The following is a 17,484-nucleotide window of genomic DNA, read 5'->3' as shown; positions in this document are numbered from 1 at the left end:
TAACCCTTCGAGGGAGGTCATGTCATCCCATTTTTTTAAATATTACTCCCACTTTACAGATGAGGGCTGCCCAGGGCTGTACTTGTTTGGCATTGAAACCCATGGGAAGTCCGCATCCTGTCCTTTGTTCTCCCTTATCCTAAGAGGGAAGGTGGCCGAACCTCCTTATCCACACACAGAGAGAAAGATGCAGAGCAAACAGCAATTTGGTCCAGGACGAACAAAACCATCACCAGTTTGAGCTACCTCCTGGCTTTTCCTCCAGGATCTGCTCGAGGTAAGCCTCGCCATCCCACCCATGCAGGTTTCCGGAACTACAGGTGCAGTGCTCAGAGGAAATGAGCTCCGCTTGCAACCCCACACCTCCCAAGCCAGAGTCACAGGGCTTTCGGTTGACAGATCGTGGGTACATCCTAACCCCCCACCCTACCCCCACACAGCACCACTGTAAACGGCACCGACATCCTCCCTCCTGCACCTTTCTGACTGGGGGTCACCCTGCATGTCTCATACGGAGCCTTAAATAAGGAAAAGAGCAAAGTAAAGCAAGACCTGCCAGTGGCCCGAGCTCAAGGGAGAACCTGGGAAGCTGGAAGAGAACACACAAACTTCCTGCAATGACACAGCCCAGAGGTGGGGACAGAGGCAGAGGAGGCGCCAGTGGAGGGGAAGAGGCAGGGAAGATGTAGCCGCCTACCTGTGATATTGACCTCCACCTGGCCGGAACGGGTACCGATGGGGTTGGTGGCCTCGCAGATGTAGGTCCCAGCCAGGCTATAGTTGATGGGTCCCCTGAAGAACAGTGTTCTGTTCTGGGCCTCCACGCCCTTGGGGAGAGAGCCATTCAGCCTGTAGGGATACGGAGGCCATAATATAACATTATTTCCTCTGTCCTTCCACCCAGGACTGTCACTGTCATCTCCCTCAGGGGAATCCCTGTGTTCCCCGGCCCCTGGAAACCTCCCCTGCATCATCTACTTGGCTTCCAGCCCACTAACCCTTGCCAGGTTAATAGGTTGGGTTTGTCTTGGAAAGAGTAAAGAACAGTGATAGCAGCACTACCAATCTCTTGCATTTGGTGCTTTATGTTATTTAGCATTTTCTCATTCAATCATCACAACACTGAAAGGTGGGCAGGACAGGCAGGGAGGAACTGTCCCACTTAACTGATGAGGAGCCTAAGGTTCAAGGCCAAAGAAACACAGCCAATAAGGGGCAGAACCGGAGCCCTAGCCACATCTCTGGATTCCTGACTCAGTGTTCTTTCTGCTACTCATGGTTCCTAGTCATTGGTCCTTGGATGAATGCTGGGCTGGCTGTGTAAGAATCTCCTGGGGAGTGCGCTGAAAATGGAAATGCCTGGATCCCAACCCCAGGTCTACTGAGGTGGAGCCTTTGGAGCTAAGGCCTGGGAATCTTTTTTTTTTTTGCATGGGCAGGCACCAGGAATCAAACCTGGGTTTTTGGCATGGAAGGCAAGAATCCTGCCACTGAGCCACTGTCACACCGCCGGGGGGATTTGTTTTTGACAAGCCACTCAGATAATTGAGATGTGCCCCACTTTTGGGAATTGCTGAGAAATGTGTGACATTTCATTATCTTGGGTTCTTGCTGGGCATGTCACAGGACTTTTCTACTTGCTGGACATTCTGAGAATAGGGGCCCTTCTCCCTTCCTCCTATCACATTGTTGGGCCGGCAGCACCCCTGGTCCACAGAGCTGAACTTGGCAAGCAGGGCCTGCCCATGGCACCTTTAGAAGCTAATTCGGTCCCAGGAAGTAGAACATATAGACAGGGAGGGTCAGTGCTCTCTACTTCCTGGACAAAGAACCTAGATAAATTCCAGAAAAGAGCCAGACTTATCCTAGCAGCTGTTTCCTGGCCCCCATGACGGCCTGTGTGCCATCCCCTTGCCCTAGTCCTTCTGTGTGCTCTCATCCAGCTCTTCTCTGAGCAGAAAGGTGGCCCAGGCCATCAGAGCTGGCTGGGGGAAGACAAGACCCTCCAAGGGCCCACAGATGGTGAGGTCAAGAGAGAGATAATGGGTTGTGTGTGTGGGGGGGGAGTCCTGGAGCATCCTGGGCTGATGGCTGCCTCCTTCTCGAGAATCTGGGGGTGCCAGAAAGAAGGAATAGGAACAAAGGAAGATCTGGGATGCTCCAGAAAGCCAGCTTCCCTGGGGATATCTCGATAAAAATAAATACTGGGGGCTGGGATGCAAGTGACTCAGGCTGAATCACCAAGGGAAAATGATAAAATTCTTTATTGGGGAACTATTTATTAGATAGGAAGGGAGGTAGGTCACGAGGGAGGCTCCCTTTGGCAGAACGGTTTGTCCCTCTGCCCCCAGTGGCTGTTAAACACAGAGGTGCATGTGTTTGGGTCCCTTATGCCCTCTTCCATCCTCTCGGAGAAACCTGGACTCAGGCTCTGCTGGAGCTTCCTGCAAGTGGGTTGGGTGTGCACCCCCGCCCCACATTTGCCCTGCCCACTGTGAAATGTCTTCCCAGGTGACCAGCCGGCCGCGTGGCACTCACGTGGTCCAGTGGTACTCAGTGGCAGGGGGGTTAGCGTCGGCTTTGCACGTGAGCTTTACATCCATCCGCTGCAGGTACCAGTTACCGTCAAACCCCTTAATGGTCACCTCGGGCTCATCTGTGGGCAAGGGACGAGGTTTGAAGAGGGCGAGGGCAGGACAGCAGGACTTAGGGAGGGGGAAGACTCAGGGAGGGAAGGGTGGGAAGAAACAGTGACACGGAACCAGGAAGGGGGAGGGTGGAGAGAATGAAACCTCAGAGCAGGAAGGGGAATGAGAACGAGAACGGAGGAGGAAAAACAAGGAAAGGAGGGGAGGGACGGGACGTGAGATGAGAGGTGAAAGAGGAGGGAGGAGGGCTGATGTGGGGTGGGGAAGAGACCAGCGGAGGGAGGCCCAGTGACGCCCACCCCAGCAGGTCCCGCCCAGCTGCACCCTGCCCCGGCTCACACTGCACGTTGAGGGTGAGGCTTTCCCGGAAGCGGTCCATGTGGTAGTTGACAATGCAGGCCAGGGACTGCTGGTGGGCTTCCCGGCTGGGCACCAGGCGGTACCGGCTGATGACGGTCACCGTGCCGTTGGGGTTCCGGATCTCCTGGTACTCTGCCTCGCCCTTCAGCCGTGTTTCCCAGGATACCACGCTGGGAGGCTTTCCATTGGCCGAGGTGCAGGTGGCCACCAGGACCTTGTCTTGCTGCCCCTTCTTGGCCCGAAGCACTGCCTGGGTGCCCTCTATCCAGTTAGTGGGTTTGGCTGCGAGAACCAGAGAGGACCATGGGACCAGCTCTACCGACAACTAGAAGAGGCCCAGGCCCAGGACAAGATGGCAGCCACCAGGCCTTGCCTTCCAGGCCTCCTTGGCCATCTCCCTGCCTCTCAGCTGAGCTTCGCCAAACAAAGCCCTCACGGGGAGTCCTTCCAGTCTAACCCATGTCCTTCCTGCTTTTGTTTCCCCTTTTGTCAAGCTTAGCACTTCTTGGAGCCTTGGCCTGCTCCAGCCAATACTTGGTGTGACTCCTTTTCTTACCAGTATCTGATACCTCTGCCTGCTTCCTGGCCACCTAGAAAGTGACCCCTGGTGGGCTCCAGCCTGAATGCTGAGCCTCAGCTCTGACCAGGGCTAAAGCCCCTGTCCCTGTCCTTAGTGAGCTGTGGGGCAGCCTGACCGGCAGGGCCCAAAGCTGAGCCCAGGGAACCGTGCCTACCGATGACGTCTGGGGCCTGCGAGGCACACGCTGGGGATGGCCAAGCCCCTCAGCCTCAGCGGCCTCCCCCCACCTGCCACCTCTCAGGAGAACAGGGTGGACCCCCATCTGGGCTGGCTGGTCCGAGGGCTTACCCATCACAGTGAGGTTGAGCTGGCTCTCCCGGTTGCCCGTCGGGAAGGTGGCAAACTCGCAGATGTAGACGCCCTCATCCTCCAGCTCCAGGCGGGACAGGCGGATGGTGCCGTCGGTGAAGGAGGGCCGCAGGAACTCCACGCGCTCCCGGTAGGGAGCCAGCACCGAGACGCCCATGGCCGGGTTGTAGATGGCCACGTTCTGCTTGGAGCCATTGGTGGCCTTCTGCCACGTGACCTGGGTGATTTTCACGCCGGGCAGCGGGTTGGCGAAGCTGCAGTGCAGCACCACGTCTGTGCCGATGAAGCCGTACATGGAGTCGTTCACCTGGACCACCTGCGCATGCGCACCTGTCCCGGGGAGATGGGGGCCAGGCGTCAGCGACCTGCACACCCCCCCCCCCCCACTTCCCCCTGCTCTCCTTTTATAGCAGCCATTAGTTTTTTATTCTGCTTATAAAAATAATAACTTGTTATAAATAGTGTAGACACTCTGGGCAAGATTGAGAAATACCCAGAAGAAAATGACAGCACCCCATGATCCCTGTCACTTCTTGTTTTACTCTCTCTCTATGTGACCGTCTATTTTTTTTTACTAAACCAAATCAAAGCCCTACTATACATACTGTTCAATAAGCTGATTTTTTACTAAATGAAGAGGGCTGCAGGCACCGCTTTCCAAGAACCCCAGCCCAGGAGCTGGCTCTGCTTTCCCTTGCTGGGCCTCAGTCAGTTCATCTGATGAATGGGATGGATAATCCATTCCTCTCTACCCCCACAGGGCTGCTGGGGAAACCACATGGCCTAACAGACAGCAAAGTGCATCGGGGACAGGAAGCTCTGGGCGCGTGGGCACGGGGCCGGCCACCCTTGCTGTCTTTTCTAGTGGAACCCCTGGCCCCTGGGGATACCCAGCCGGCAAGGAGAAGAGGCACTGAACAGGACTCGACCTCCACCAGCTCCCTGCTGTCTTCACAATCAAGCTGAAATGCCTCCATATACCCCATCTTCCAACCTCATCAGACCAGCCCTGCCCTCAGAACATGTGACGCTTCCCTGTCTCCTTCCTTCCTTTCCTCCCTCCCTCCATTCTGTAACCACCATTTGCTGAGTGACTCTTCCAGGATCTATTCTAGGCACTTGGGTCTGATCAGCGAACACTTCAGTCCCAGCCACAAGGAGCCCTGGACCTACTCAGGCGACACTTCTAGGCTCCTGCTTATGCTCCTGCTTATGCTGCTGCTTTGTCCACCCCCAACCCTTTTCTATTAAGGACTCCCATGCTGACATCCCCTCCTTTGGGAGCTTCATGGGTCCTCCCAGATATAGCATTAACCTGGCCACCCCACTGGGCTCTTTTCTGCCTTGGAACGTGGCTGTGCATATGTCTGACTTCTCTTGACTGTGAACTCTGCCTTTGCAGGGGCAGGCTCTGTGCTTTCCCATCTCTGTATCTCCAGTGCCCAGCACAGCTTCTGGCGCATAGTAGGTGCTCAGACAAATTGCAATGGAAGCCAAGAGAGCAGAGCTTTGCAAGAAGGGAGAGAAATCAGTGGCATCAAATAAAAGAACAAATTCCCTGCAGGCTCCCCATGGACTGCCTTATCCCATCTAGAATGTCTTCTGTTGGAGCTCACAGGGCCCTGAGCCTCCTTAACCCTGAACTCGGCTCAGGCCCCTGACTTGCTGTCCCAGCACCAGACCCTGTCCTCCAGCTCTCCACCAGCCTGGCTCATTTCTGAGTTCTGGGCACGCTGTCTGAGCTGTGTCCTTGGTCGTGGATTTGCACACTTCGTGTTCTCACAGCCTTACTTCTCTTTTCAAGTTCCTGAGCACCATCAATAATATCAATAAGGCCAGGCCCTGATCGGACCCAGAGGCAGGGGTTGGCCTAAATGACCCTAGGGGACCTGAGATTCAAGACCAGGAACTTGGGCCTTCCCTGCATGATGGAGACGTGGAAATAAGGCAGGCTTCTGAGAGCTCCAAGGTCATGGTCAACAAGGTCTGTGGCTCTCTCTTCCATCTTCTCCCTCTCTTCCCTCACGGGGACTCAAGCCAGGCCAGCATGGGTCACTGCACTCTCCCACAAAATGCTTGATGAATAAACAGATCTCTGGTCCTGCCACACCAATTCCTTGCCACCTCTGCAAGCTTCCCACCTGTTCCCAAATCTCCCCACTTCTGTACACCTCTTTAAGGCCCATCTGGGGTAGATCTTCCCTCACACCTCCAGCTGCCCACCTGGCGAGCCTGTGAGGTGCTCAGGAGCTAAAGCTACACCTGATATCCCCTGGGCAGAGCATAGCTAAGCTGGTGGCCTGCAATGGGTGGAGCACCCATAGGAGTTTGGAGGGCTGGGCTCTAGCCTGGATCTACCTTTAGCTGACTTGGGACACTGGCCACTTGCTTCCCTTTCCTGAGCTTCATATTCCTGGGTCCCCAGTCTCGATGGTCCATTCTGCCTCTAACTGTCTGACTCCCTGAACTGCAGCCCAGCCCTGCTCAGGCCCCACCCCAGATACAGTCCCACGGGGAGGTCAGTGGGCCAGACAGCCTGGGACTCTTGCTGACTGGCCAGTTGGCAAGCTGTGAAGCCCCAGGCCCTACCCAGCAGCATAATTGGGTGCTCCTGCCCCTCCCCCAGCCTCCACTCACAAAGCTTGCTGGCAGCTGTCCAGCGGCTGAGATAATGGGGGTATAATTGGGGAACTTTTGCCACACAGAACGAAGAACAGGAAAAACCAGTTGGGAGGAGTTGGCCATAGGTGAGAGTGGGGTGGGGGAAGGGATGTGGGCACCTAGGAGCCGGTTTGGGGTTGGTGCCAGGACACGGTGGGGCCTGCCACAGGATGTGGGACCAAGCCTGCTGGGACCCTGTCTCCTGTTCTTGTGCTCCACAGGTGTGGGGACATACAGGGCTCAGTGCCCAGCATCTAGCCTGAGCTTTGTTCACCATGTCTTCAGTGGGGACCTCACCCTTCACTGACAGCACCCTGGGTGTGGGGTGGGGAGGATGCTTTTCCCAGCTGCAAGAGGCTGAGGTGCCCCAAGGCCCCCTCCTCCTTACCCTGTATCTAGCTGGGATTGAGGCTGCCCTCTTCATGCTCTCCAAGAGAAATCCCAGGGGTGCTAGCAGCCCCTCTTACTTTGCACAATGCAGTGCTCCCTGGCCTTGCCCCTTCTGCCCCATTGATGGGTGGGAGTGGGGGTAGGGGGGTGAATGACCTCTAAGGAGCAGGCCCAGACACATTCTTGTTGTTTGCCTCTCTGCCAACAGCCAACTGTCAGCAGGTCAGGGAAGAGGGCCTGGGGGTGGGCACAGAGGAACTCTTGGGGTCTGGGACTTGGGGGTCACTATGGATGGGGAATCCCAGAGTTCTGGAGCTTGGGAGGGGCTGGGAAGTTTGGCAAGGCCAAGCTTCTGGTGTGGTCCAAGGCTGCAGGCTGGGGGAAAATGTCCCTTTTTCTGCAGAGGGCAGATTGGGATGTTTAGAGAAAGGAGGGCAGACCCCCAGTGACTCTGACAAGCAGGGTCAGAGTGCCAGAGCTGCGGAGGAGTAGGGCTCACCACTGCAAAGGGAGAGAAGGAGTTGAATGAGGGTTGTGTAGGAGCCCAGGTACAGGGCCCCCTTCCAGCAGCCTGCACCTGGCAGGCCTGGGAGAAGGAGCCAGAATTGAGGGCCGCCTGCTCTAGGAGGGCACGCAGGCTCTGCACACCCCTCTCCTGGGTCTGGGCTCCCAGTTCCTTCACCAACCACTCTTACTCTGTCAGCCTGGAAGTTGATGTCTGTACCTTCCCCACATTGCCTGAGCTCCCCTCACCCTCAGGGGCTGTTCCCTCACCACTCTCCCCCACCACCTTTAGGTAGCCAGTGCGGCAGCTAAGAACTGGATGGTGGGGCTTTGCATTCAGTTGATATTTACTGGCTGTCCAACCTTGGGCAAATGGCTTAACCTCTCTGTCTGTCTCAGTTTGCACTGAGGTTGTGCATCTGTAGAATGGGGATCATCATAACAGCTACCCCATAAAATTGTTGTGAGTATTCAAAGACTACATACATGTGAAGCTTAAGTGAGCAGCACTTAGCACAAATTAAATGCTCAATAAATGTTAGTTTATAGCATTTTGTTGTTTGTTATTATGTGTTATAATAAATGTTGCTATCATCATCATCATCATCATCATCATCATCACCACCACCATCTCTTGTCTATGAAGTTGTAAGGTCTCCCTTCCTGGAACTTAATTTGATACCTACTAATTGAGCACCTACAATACACTAGGTGCTATCCTGGAACCCTCTTCCAGGAAGACCTTCCCAACTCTCACCCCAACTTATCTGTCATTTCTGTATGTACTCCAACCTCAACAACATCTAACATTCACCTGGACCCCTTTATTTTCTGAGCCCTGGCATGTGTATCTAATCAGTTTCCTATTGAGGATTCCCTCCTATCTCTTGACAGATGACAAGCCCCCTGTGGGAGAGGGCCAGAGCAGGCTTGGCCTTGTCATTGGCTTTACCTTGTCATGCCTGATGCTGGCTGGGCCCAGGGTTGACTCTCCCTGTTTCCCCAACCAGCGAGGGCTGCACTGTCTCCTTCCCTGCAGGCTTCCTCTTCCATGAGGAGCACAGGCTGCCCCAGCCATGGGAACCGGGACCCCTATACTGATGGCCTACTGGAGCCCAGTGAACCAGGCAATCTCATCTGACAGAGGAGGGGCCCAGCATCCAGAGGGGCCGAGTCACTTGTCCAGAACAGCAGCACCCAGCCCAGCACTCTTCCCATCCAGCCCCTCAAACAGAAACAGAATCAGGTCCTTAGTCTAACACGATCCGGGTGGTGTCCTTCCCCAAACCAGTTACAAGCTTGTGGCCACAGGTCCTGCAGGCCAACTGGCACTGGGCTCGGTGTGTGGGAGGGTTAAGGGGTGGGGGTGGGGGCCAGGGATGGAGCCCCAACTGGAACCCAGTCACTGCTAGTGCCCTTATTACCCAATCTGTGTCCAGGGGAGAGTTGATGGGGGTCAGGTGAAAGGGCCTGTGGGAGGCTGCTCTATGCAGAGTGGGAGGGAGCCAGGGAGGTGGGGTAGGAAACGGTGCAGGCATCTGTGGGCACTTGTGCCCTTGGCAGGGACTTTGTGCATCCCAGGGGCCTCAAAACAATGAGTCTCAAAAACTGCTTCTATTCTCCCTGTCCCCTTGGAGCTTCAGGCTCCAGGCTCTGAGACCCAGTTTTCTGGGGCTTGCACTCAAGTGCCTCAGTTTCCCCCATTGAGCTCAGGTTGGACAGTTCAGACTGCCTGGGTTCCCAGAAGTGCTGAACAAGCAAGGCAGGCGTCAGGCCAGCCCCCCCGAGACGTCATGGACCTGCAAAAGCCTGAGCTCAGCAACAAAACACAAAGGCTCCTCAGTTGTGGCAGACAAACCTGCTCCCCAGGCCCTGCCTGCCATCGAGCTAATCTGCCAGCCACTTCTACAGGTTCCCACGCAGTTGGGTGTGGCACAGAGTGTGGGGGACATTCTGCTCCCCTCATACCCACCTTGAGCAGGTTCTCTTTCTGCCCTTCTCAACCCCAGACCCATTTTTCCTAGCCCAGCAGCTCAGGACTGTGCATGTGTGGGTGGGTGAAAGGGCACACTCAGAGACAGAGGGGGCTTAGGGGTGCCTCTTGCATCCATGGCATGGACCACCTTTTCCTCTGTTGTGGCTGTGCCAACCCTTCCAGAGAAGGCCTGGGTGCCCTCGATTGGGTGAGCTGAAGCAAGAGGCCTGGCCTGGAAGAGGCTAGAAGCACATCAGGGAGTGTGTATGTGGGGGTGGGGGCAGGTGACACTAGGCTTCACAATAAGGGCTTCTCTGAAACCAATATCCTTCAAGATTCATCTCTAGGGCTTTCCAGGGATGCCTCAGGAACTGGCAAAAGGGAACGGGATGTCCGGTGAGAAACCAGCTCAGTGGTAAATGGGAATGAGTCAGCACCTTGGGTGGGGGGTGGCCTCCAGCCGAAACCCTGCTGAGTCAGCACTGTGACCTAAAGGTTACAGCCTCCCTCCCCCCAGCACAGCCACCTCCCCAAATGCCAACTCCCAGGGCTGGCCAGCTCCTCACCTTCTGAGGCCCAGGCCAGGTCCACCTGGTAGAAACATGGCAAGAAAGCAAGAGCTCAGCAGGGACCCCTCACCAGGGTTGCCTCCTTTTGGAAGGCTTTGCTGGTCAGTGTCTCCAGGGCTCGATCACTCGGCCAGCACCCACATGGGCAGGGCTCTCACTGAAGCCCTTTGAACATGTCCCGTCTCATATTTAGGCCCTGGGCACATTCCCCCATCCCCAGGAGCTCCCTGAGTGCAAGGCTGCATCTCCTGCTTCAGGCTACCCTCCATGCCCAGGATGGGGTCCCCAGAGTCCTGGGGAAGCCGAGAAGCAACGGTTGGCCCAGTCAAGGCCCAGAGCCCCCAGCCACTCCCCAGCCCATGAGGGCTGGGGCACAGCAGGGGGCTTGAAGGCACCTCTCACCCTTTGCCCTTATTAGTGTGGAGACTCTGGCTGGTGGGTGGTGGGCTCTGGGGAATTCTCTTTGGGGCAGTGCCTGCTGGCACAGCTCCGTTTGCCCTGGGGCCTCGGGCCCCCTTTGCCCACCCCTGCCTGCAGAAGTGATAACATCCCATGATCCCACAGCCAGGGGCTAATTGCTACTGTCCTGAGCCCAGACGCCTCCACCCCTCACTTGGGGTCACAGAAACTGCCGATGTTTTCTTCTTGGCCGATGCCTTCCCTTCCCACCTCAACTCCCCATGTGGAGCTGGCTAATGATGGGCTGTGGGGCTGGCGCCTGAAGCCCTGGGCGGGTGAGCCGGGTGCGTGGGAGAGGAGGGGGCGCGGCAGCCTGGGAAAAGCCCCGGAGAAGTGGCTGAAGCCCAGAATCTCCCAGACAGGCTGGGCCGGCCCTGTTCTCCCAGGCAGCATGGAAGCCCCAGGGTGGTGGCGCGGGGGCTGTGGCAGGTGCCTTGGCTCTCTGAAGCCTAGAAGGATAGGTTGGGGGCAGGGATAAAGGAGGGAGTGGGTTTCTGCCCTGTGGCATGCTGGGTGCCCATCCCCAAGGCCCAGGCAGAGCAGCCCCCGACCAGCCCTGGAAGCCCCCTTAGGCACCGCAGGAACAAGGAGCTTCTTTCCGGGCCCTGCCCCCTCTCGGGCCCCCCCCCCCCCCCCCGGGCTGCAGGGCCCTGCCTCTTGTTCCTCTGTATCTGCCCCTGGAGGAAGGGTGCCTCCTGGCACTGGGGAGAGGCAGGTTCTGTCCCCAGCGCTTGGTCACTATTTTTCTGCGTGTCCTTGGGTAGGGCAGTTCCCTTTTCTGCCTCAGTTTCCTCTTCTGAGCACTGGACTCAATCACCTGAGGATTGTACTTTAGACACCAATTTCCATCCAGCCTTATCTCTGTCCCAGCTCTGCATCCTCACTGGATCTGCTCTACCTTTGCACACTGCCCAGCTCCTCCAGGAAGGCCTCCCAGATTGAATGAAATGTGTATGTGTGCCTTGCGGGAGGGAGACAGGGGATCAGATGTGTGCCCCTAGTTCTTGCCTTGCAGGAAAACCCAGGCTCCACCACGGCAGAGCTGGTCACCCAGGGTTTTCCTCCCGCCAAGCAATCACCAAGTCCGGCTGACTCTAACTCTGAACTAGCTTTTGAATCCATTTTTGTTCTCCCATTCCCACTGGTCCCAATCTAAACTCCTCCTCAGTCCATCCCCACCCCCTTCTCAACACCCCACCACCCCCATCCTGCCCCCAGCAGAGTCTCACTTCCTTATTTTCTCAACACACCTGGGCCGGGATTCTGCACTCCAGTTAAGCAAATTCCGAATTCCATCACCTCCCTCCAGGTCAATAGTCTCCCGGATTGACCACCAGCCCGCCGAGGGGGCAACCTTTCTAAAGTGCAAATCGCTCTCTAACTAAAATCCTCCACAGGCTTCCCGCAGCCCGTGGGGTCAAGTCCAAAGCCTTTAGGGTCTGGCTTTCTCTCCAGCAGCACCAGCCTCTCACCCCTCTCTCCCGGGACTCCTGCCACACTGAACCCCCTTTTCAATTCCCTGTCATGTTACTCCCTCCACTAAAAACGCACGTCATGGTTACCTGCCCAAGTCCTCCTCGCGCTCCCTGAATTGCCTTAGCTCTAAACGGGAGGGCTTCTGGCACCCACCCCTGGGTGAGGTGTGCTTGCATCCTTTGAGCCCCGGAACCTGTGCAGGCTTTTGTCACAGCATTTCTCATCCGGGGACAAAAGACCAAGGCTCTGGCGAGCTCAGGGGAACTCCAAGTGGCTGGAGGAGAAGGCTGTGAACCAGCTGGGGCCCTGGGCCAGGGTGAGCCATTTCTCAGGCCTGACTGCAGCTTCCTGGAACTTTCACGTTAGCGCAGGGGCAGCGCCTGTGGCAGGACAGACGGCCGAGCTGGCAGGCTGGGCAACAGGGCAGAGGGGAAGGGGGGGGCCTCACACCTGCAGGCTGGGAAGCAGGTCAGGGTCTGAGCTTTCTCCTTCCTTAACTGAAGCCAGACCACTGCCCAGCCCCGAATAGGGTGTGGGACCGCCTGAGCCCCGGCTCCATATCCTCTGCTTGCTTCCCAGTTGCCACTTCTTGATTCCCTCTCTCTCCTAGCACCCAGCCCCCTTCCCTTCTCACTCCAGACCACAAGGTGAAGAATCTTTTTCTCACCCCGGCCAAGCTAACGGCCCTGAGGCCCTGCTCCCAAGCTCGGAGCACTGCAGAACTCTGCACTCTCCAGTGCCACATCCTCCTATCCCAGCCTTCTGCGGACGCGGCCCCCAGGCGCTCCTCCTACCTCAGGGACGCTGCCTCAAGGCAGACACCCCAGCCTGGATTTTCCTGAGTGAATGTGCATTTTCAATGACACCTTTTGGGGAGAAGGGGGCAACAGCCCCTTTCAGAAAGCTAGTGGGGGGGCGAGGGGAAGGCATGGGGCTTCAGAGAAAGTGGAGGCAGGATTCCCCAGGCGCCCAAGGAGAAGTTTGTAGATGCTCAATATTGACAAACTGTGGGTTCCGCGCTGACAGTCTACCTGGTGGGGGCGAGGGGGGGGGTTGGAGGGTGGGGGAGCCCAGTGAGCTGCCTCATGCCAGGAGAAGGGGGGGCAGGCAGGATGTACATGGTTCCTGCCTCCACGGAAATGAGGGGAGCCCTAGGGGTTGGTCGGGAGACAGGACAGGGAAGGGCTCAAAAGGAATATGGGGTGGGAATATAAAAGTCATTAGCCTGTGGGCACTGACTTGGACTCCAGACAAACTTAGGTTTGTAGCTCAGCTCTGTTGCTTATTATCTGGGTGGTCATGAGCAAGTTGCATCAGTCGCTCTGTGCCTCAGTTTCCCCAAGTATAAAATGGGCATAATAGTAGTACTATCTCCTGGGGCTGGCCTCTCACACTATGCTTGGCACCCATAGGATGTAAGTGGCTGTGTTATTGTGATTGCTAAATCGCAGGGAAATGACCTGGCTATGACTCAGGGGAGCTGGCTTCTGTGCTGGCGCTACCAACCCTCCAGGGGACCTTGCCCAAGTCCCTGCTGGGATAAGGTCACTCTCCTGGAGAGTTTCTCAACCTCGGCACTATGGACCCATGGGGCCGGCTAATTTTCTGTCGCAGGGACTTTCCTGTGCATTGTAGGATGTTTAGCAGCATCTCTGACCTCTCCCTGTTAGATGCCAGTAGCACTTTCCCCCTTAGTTGTGACAACCAGAAATGTGCCAAGGACAAAATCATCCCTGGTTGAGAACCACTGGACCTAGAAGATGGGTGTAAAGCACAGGCGGGGCTGGTGGCAGAGACTGTGATGGGTGTGCAAGGCCAAACAGGGAAAGCTGAGTGAAAGAGGGGCTGGGGGCGTAGGGCAGGGTGTTGCCCTGTTTCTCCTGGACCGGGGGGGGGGGGGCCAGAGGTGGGCAGGAGCAGGGGTGCAGGCCTTCCTGTGTGGGGGAGACTGTTCTAAGGCTCTGTGGGAAGAGGGCCAGTGAGGTGTGCATTCAGAGCATTCGGAGGAGACAAGCAGAGGGATCAAGAACGTCTTCTGGGAAGCTTGGGTCTGACTGTCACTTGCTCATAGAACATGGATAATCGTGTGGCTTGTGTGTCCACAGAGGACGGTGGAGGCTGGGAAGAGATGCAGACAGGGAGACAGATGCTGTGGAAGTGTTGCAGGGGCCAGGGGGCTGGGCTGTGATTCTAAGAGCAAAAACGGGGTCAGGTAGAGTCTTCCTTCGCCTGGTAAACTGCTATCATTTCAGAAGGATTTTCACCTCATTTGGTTTTTGCTTAAGTGAAATCTACAACATGTGTTCTCTGCATTAGTGGAGTGTTTGTGCTTAATTAGTGGCAAATTCTTTCATATTAAAGTCATTAAGTTTTGCCGTTTGCTCTTCTCACCCTGGGCCTGGCTCGGCTCTGGCTTTCTTCTCAATTCAGGTGCGCCTGACTTGCAGACACGCGGGCTGTCCTGGCCTCGCAGTCCCTGAGCTCGCTCGCGTCACCCTCCGAGCTCGCGTCCCCGTCTGGGCTGGCATCTCTTGCTCCTGGTACCTGCGTCCACACTCCGTGCGCCTCCCTGGAGGAGCTCTGACTTCTGCCCCACAATCGCCTATTTCTGGGGCTTTGCTCCTGGGCAAGGTTTTATGGTCAATTCTTCGTGCCAGAGGGACACCAGGGCCAGGAGGAGGGTTTCCAGGCAGGCTTCAGGGTGCGGGTTGGGGCGCTACCCCTGAAGCCCTTTCTTGCATATCCCAGCTTGTCTCTCCCTGCAGGTGTGCGCTGAGGGCCTCTGGAACGACTCCCGGGTTGGGGAGCTGGCAGGCAGGCAGGAGCCACCCCCTCAGGAAGGCCTTGTCTTGCCAGTTCCTCGGGCTGAAATGCAGCGACTTCTTGGGCAACGCTTTGTAGCCACAGCTCAGTGGCGACCCCAAACTTTTGGCCCTAAGGCATGCTCTTCCCCTCCACTTGCTTCCAAAGCAGCTTAAGAAGGAATGTCTTCCAAACAGAAGCAGTGGTCCTTTGTTCAACTGGGGCTGAATCCTCCGCAATCACCCAGTCTCTGTGATGATACCAGCCTTCACAGTAACACCCCAGATCACTGTACCCATTCCGATGTGAGCTCCCCAAAGCATCCTGTCTGTTGCAGGCACCAAACCTGCTATTTCATTACTGATTGGGGTTCATGGGTCGGGACCAAGTGAGTGACACTGTGGTCAGATTAGACATGATATTCCCGGGCAGGGTTGGGAGGGCTGGGTCGTCCGGCCAAACCCTTTCACAGTAATAGGATGACACCAGGTCTTGGGGATTAGCTCCTGGGATGCAAGGCCAGGGGAGGTGGTGTCCTTTTCTGCACTTTCTGCAGGAGGTACTGGGATAGGCTGCTGGGGACCTATAGAGGGGGTGTCCCTGTCCCTGGACCCACACAGTGGAGGGAAGGGGACAGTGATGTCAGGAGCCTCTCCTTGCACAGTGTCTCCTTGGTTTGTACGACCCAGACCCAAACTGTAGCAGGTTAGCCTTCCCCTGCCCATCTGTCTTGGGTCAGGGCTGTCTCTTCACCATCCCCCGAGCTCTGCTCCTGGACCAGAGACTTCAGCTGCAGGGTCCTCTGGGCAGCAGATTAGAAGAGGCAGGAAACAGGGAACCAGCAAAGGCTTGTTTTTCTCTTTGACTAACCATCCTCAGCTAGTGCAGCCTCAGTAGCCTCCCCTGAAGAGTCTGCAGCAGGGGAGCTGGAAGCCAAGCAGGAGGGCAGGTCCCCCAGGCTCCAGCGGGAAGACAGGAGGAGGCAAACCCCAGGTTCCTTGAGCTCCCTTGGCTGAGGAAGAAGCCTGAATCCCACAGGGGAGAGCACACCCCCCCCACCCCGCCCCCGACCAATGCCCCAATGGAAGTGAGTGCTAGGAATTCAGGCTTAAGTCTGGGGAGCCTGGGGGCGGGACTTGGAGTAGACTGCAGCACAGGATGCAACAGAGGAGGCTTCCTGGAGGCGGTGAGGGGAAGGGGAGGGAGGATCTTGATAAAGGAGTGGTGGAGAGATTCTCAGAGGTGGAAAAGGGGGTGGAGCAGGTCCTGAGAGGGGGCGAGGCAGCTCTTAGACTGAGGCAGGAGGGCGAGAGAGAGTCAATAGGAACCATATTTCAACATCAGTCCATCTCCCAGGAGTTCAACCAAAGCCAGAACATTCCTCTTTGGAGACACAGTCCCACCAGAGATGCTGCTGGTCACCCCAAAGGGATGGTTGTGGCTGCCTGGTGCTGCAGCCCTGGGAAGTTCCAGCAAACTGTGGCTGCCACCACCTTTCTTATAGCCAGCATAGGGCCTGCCGAGAGCTCCACACAGTCCCAGCCTGGTGCCCAGCACCAGCTGCACAACCTTTCTGCAGGCCACCGGGCAGGGAGCCACCTCCCAGGGACATCATGCAGCCAGCCCAGCTCCTCAGACCCATGAAACCCAGAAAACCCAGCATATAGTGAGAAGGTTCCAGCTTAGCCTGTCCCATCGGGAAGGAGAGGACACGCGCTCCAGCAAGGTCTAAATCCCCTGTGGGATGGCCCCACAGCCACACCCAGCTCCAGTGGCCCCGTGGTCCCTCCATCACATTCAGAACCCAATTATTTTTTATACGGTCACACTCAACCCATTCTCTGGCTCAGGTACCCGCTCAACCCCGATTCTCTCCGAGGACTGAGGATCAAGAGAAAATGAACATTTCTCCTCCAAGAATAAGCAATGGCCTTTGACTGGTGTCGGATCCCCCAAAGTCACTCAGTCTCTCTGTTCATAACCCAACTCACCCTACCTGCCCCAATGTTAACCCCCAAAGCATCCTCCAACTGCCCACATAAACCCCAATACTCATCCCAGCTCAGGTCTTAGAGCTAACCCTGCCTTAGCAACGCTGATCTAGATCCCAACAAGAACCCTGGCCATGCCCCTAACCCTGGTGAAACCACTTTTGGGTTTTAGCCACAGAATGAAGCAAACTCTGAACATGGTTGTCACTTCAGTAACAGCCCTGATCTCAAGTCCCGGGTACCGCGGGTCTAAACTCAGCCTCAGCTCGGTGGCACCCCAGAAGGAGAAAAGTCATGGTTCAGTTTCTTTCTACCTGATGGTACCCCCCCACACCTGGGGTGGGCAGAGAAAGTGGAGTCTCCAAAGGGCCCTGATAGGGTGTTGTGGGGAGAGGCTGGCTGAGCCTGTTGTGGGGAGAGACTTGCTGTCTCGCCATGTAGGGGGCTTGCCTGCCGGGGGGGCACTGGGTTTCCCATGCGCCATCTCACTGTCCCGCTCGCCAGTGCCCAGGGGCTCCCAGTTAGTGCTGGCTTCAGATTCAGTGTCACAGTGCTCGCCAGCAGTGGGACCCACCAACAAGTGCCACGACCTTCTGAAACTCAATCTCATCCTCTGCAAAATAGGCCCAAGCACGTCCAGCCTTCTTGGCTGGACGGGGTGTGCAGATGAGGTGAGGTCCTCTGTATAAAATGACACCACGGTCCTAGGACTTCACTGTCCAAGGGGCAGTGGTCTTTTGGGAGACCTCCTGCCTGGCCC

The 17,484-nt window shown here is 56.5% G+C and overlaps 1 protein-coding gene across 2 annotated transcripts in view; it reads right to left on the bottom strand.

The window, feature by feature from the left end:
* NECTIN1 (nectin cell adhesion molecule 1) overlaps positions 1 to 17,484 on the bottom strand; it is an 82,829-nt gene that overhangs the window by 28,097 nt on the left and 37,248 nt on the right. For both annotated transcript variants that reach the window (XM_077112658.1, XM_077112659.1), the window contains exons 2-5: positions 3,877 to 4,227; positions 2,988 to 3,290; positions 2,539 to 2,656; positions 698 to 849 (exon numbers count right to left, since the gene is read on the bottom strand). In XM_077112658.1, coding sequence (XP_076968773.1) covers positions 698 to 849; positions 2,539 to 2,656; positions 2,988 to 3,290; positions 3,877 to 4,227 — 924 coding nt within the window. The remainder of the gene's footprint in view (positions 1 to 697; positions 850 to 2,538; positions 2,657 to 2,987; positions 3,291 to 3,876; positions 4,228 to 17,484) is intronic.

Source organism: Tamandua tetradactyla, chromosome 8 (genome assembly GCF_023851605.1).
Source record: "Tamandua tetradactyla isolate mTamTet1 chromosome 8, mTamTet1.pri, whole genome shotgun sequence".
NCBI classification, from domain to species: domain Eukaryota; kingdom Metazoa; phylum Chordata; class Mammalia; order Pilosa; family Myrmecophagidae; genus Tamandua; species Tamandua tetradactyla.
This window is presented reverse-complemented; position numbering and strand designations above follow the sequence as displayed.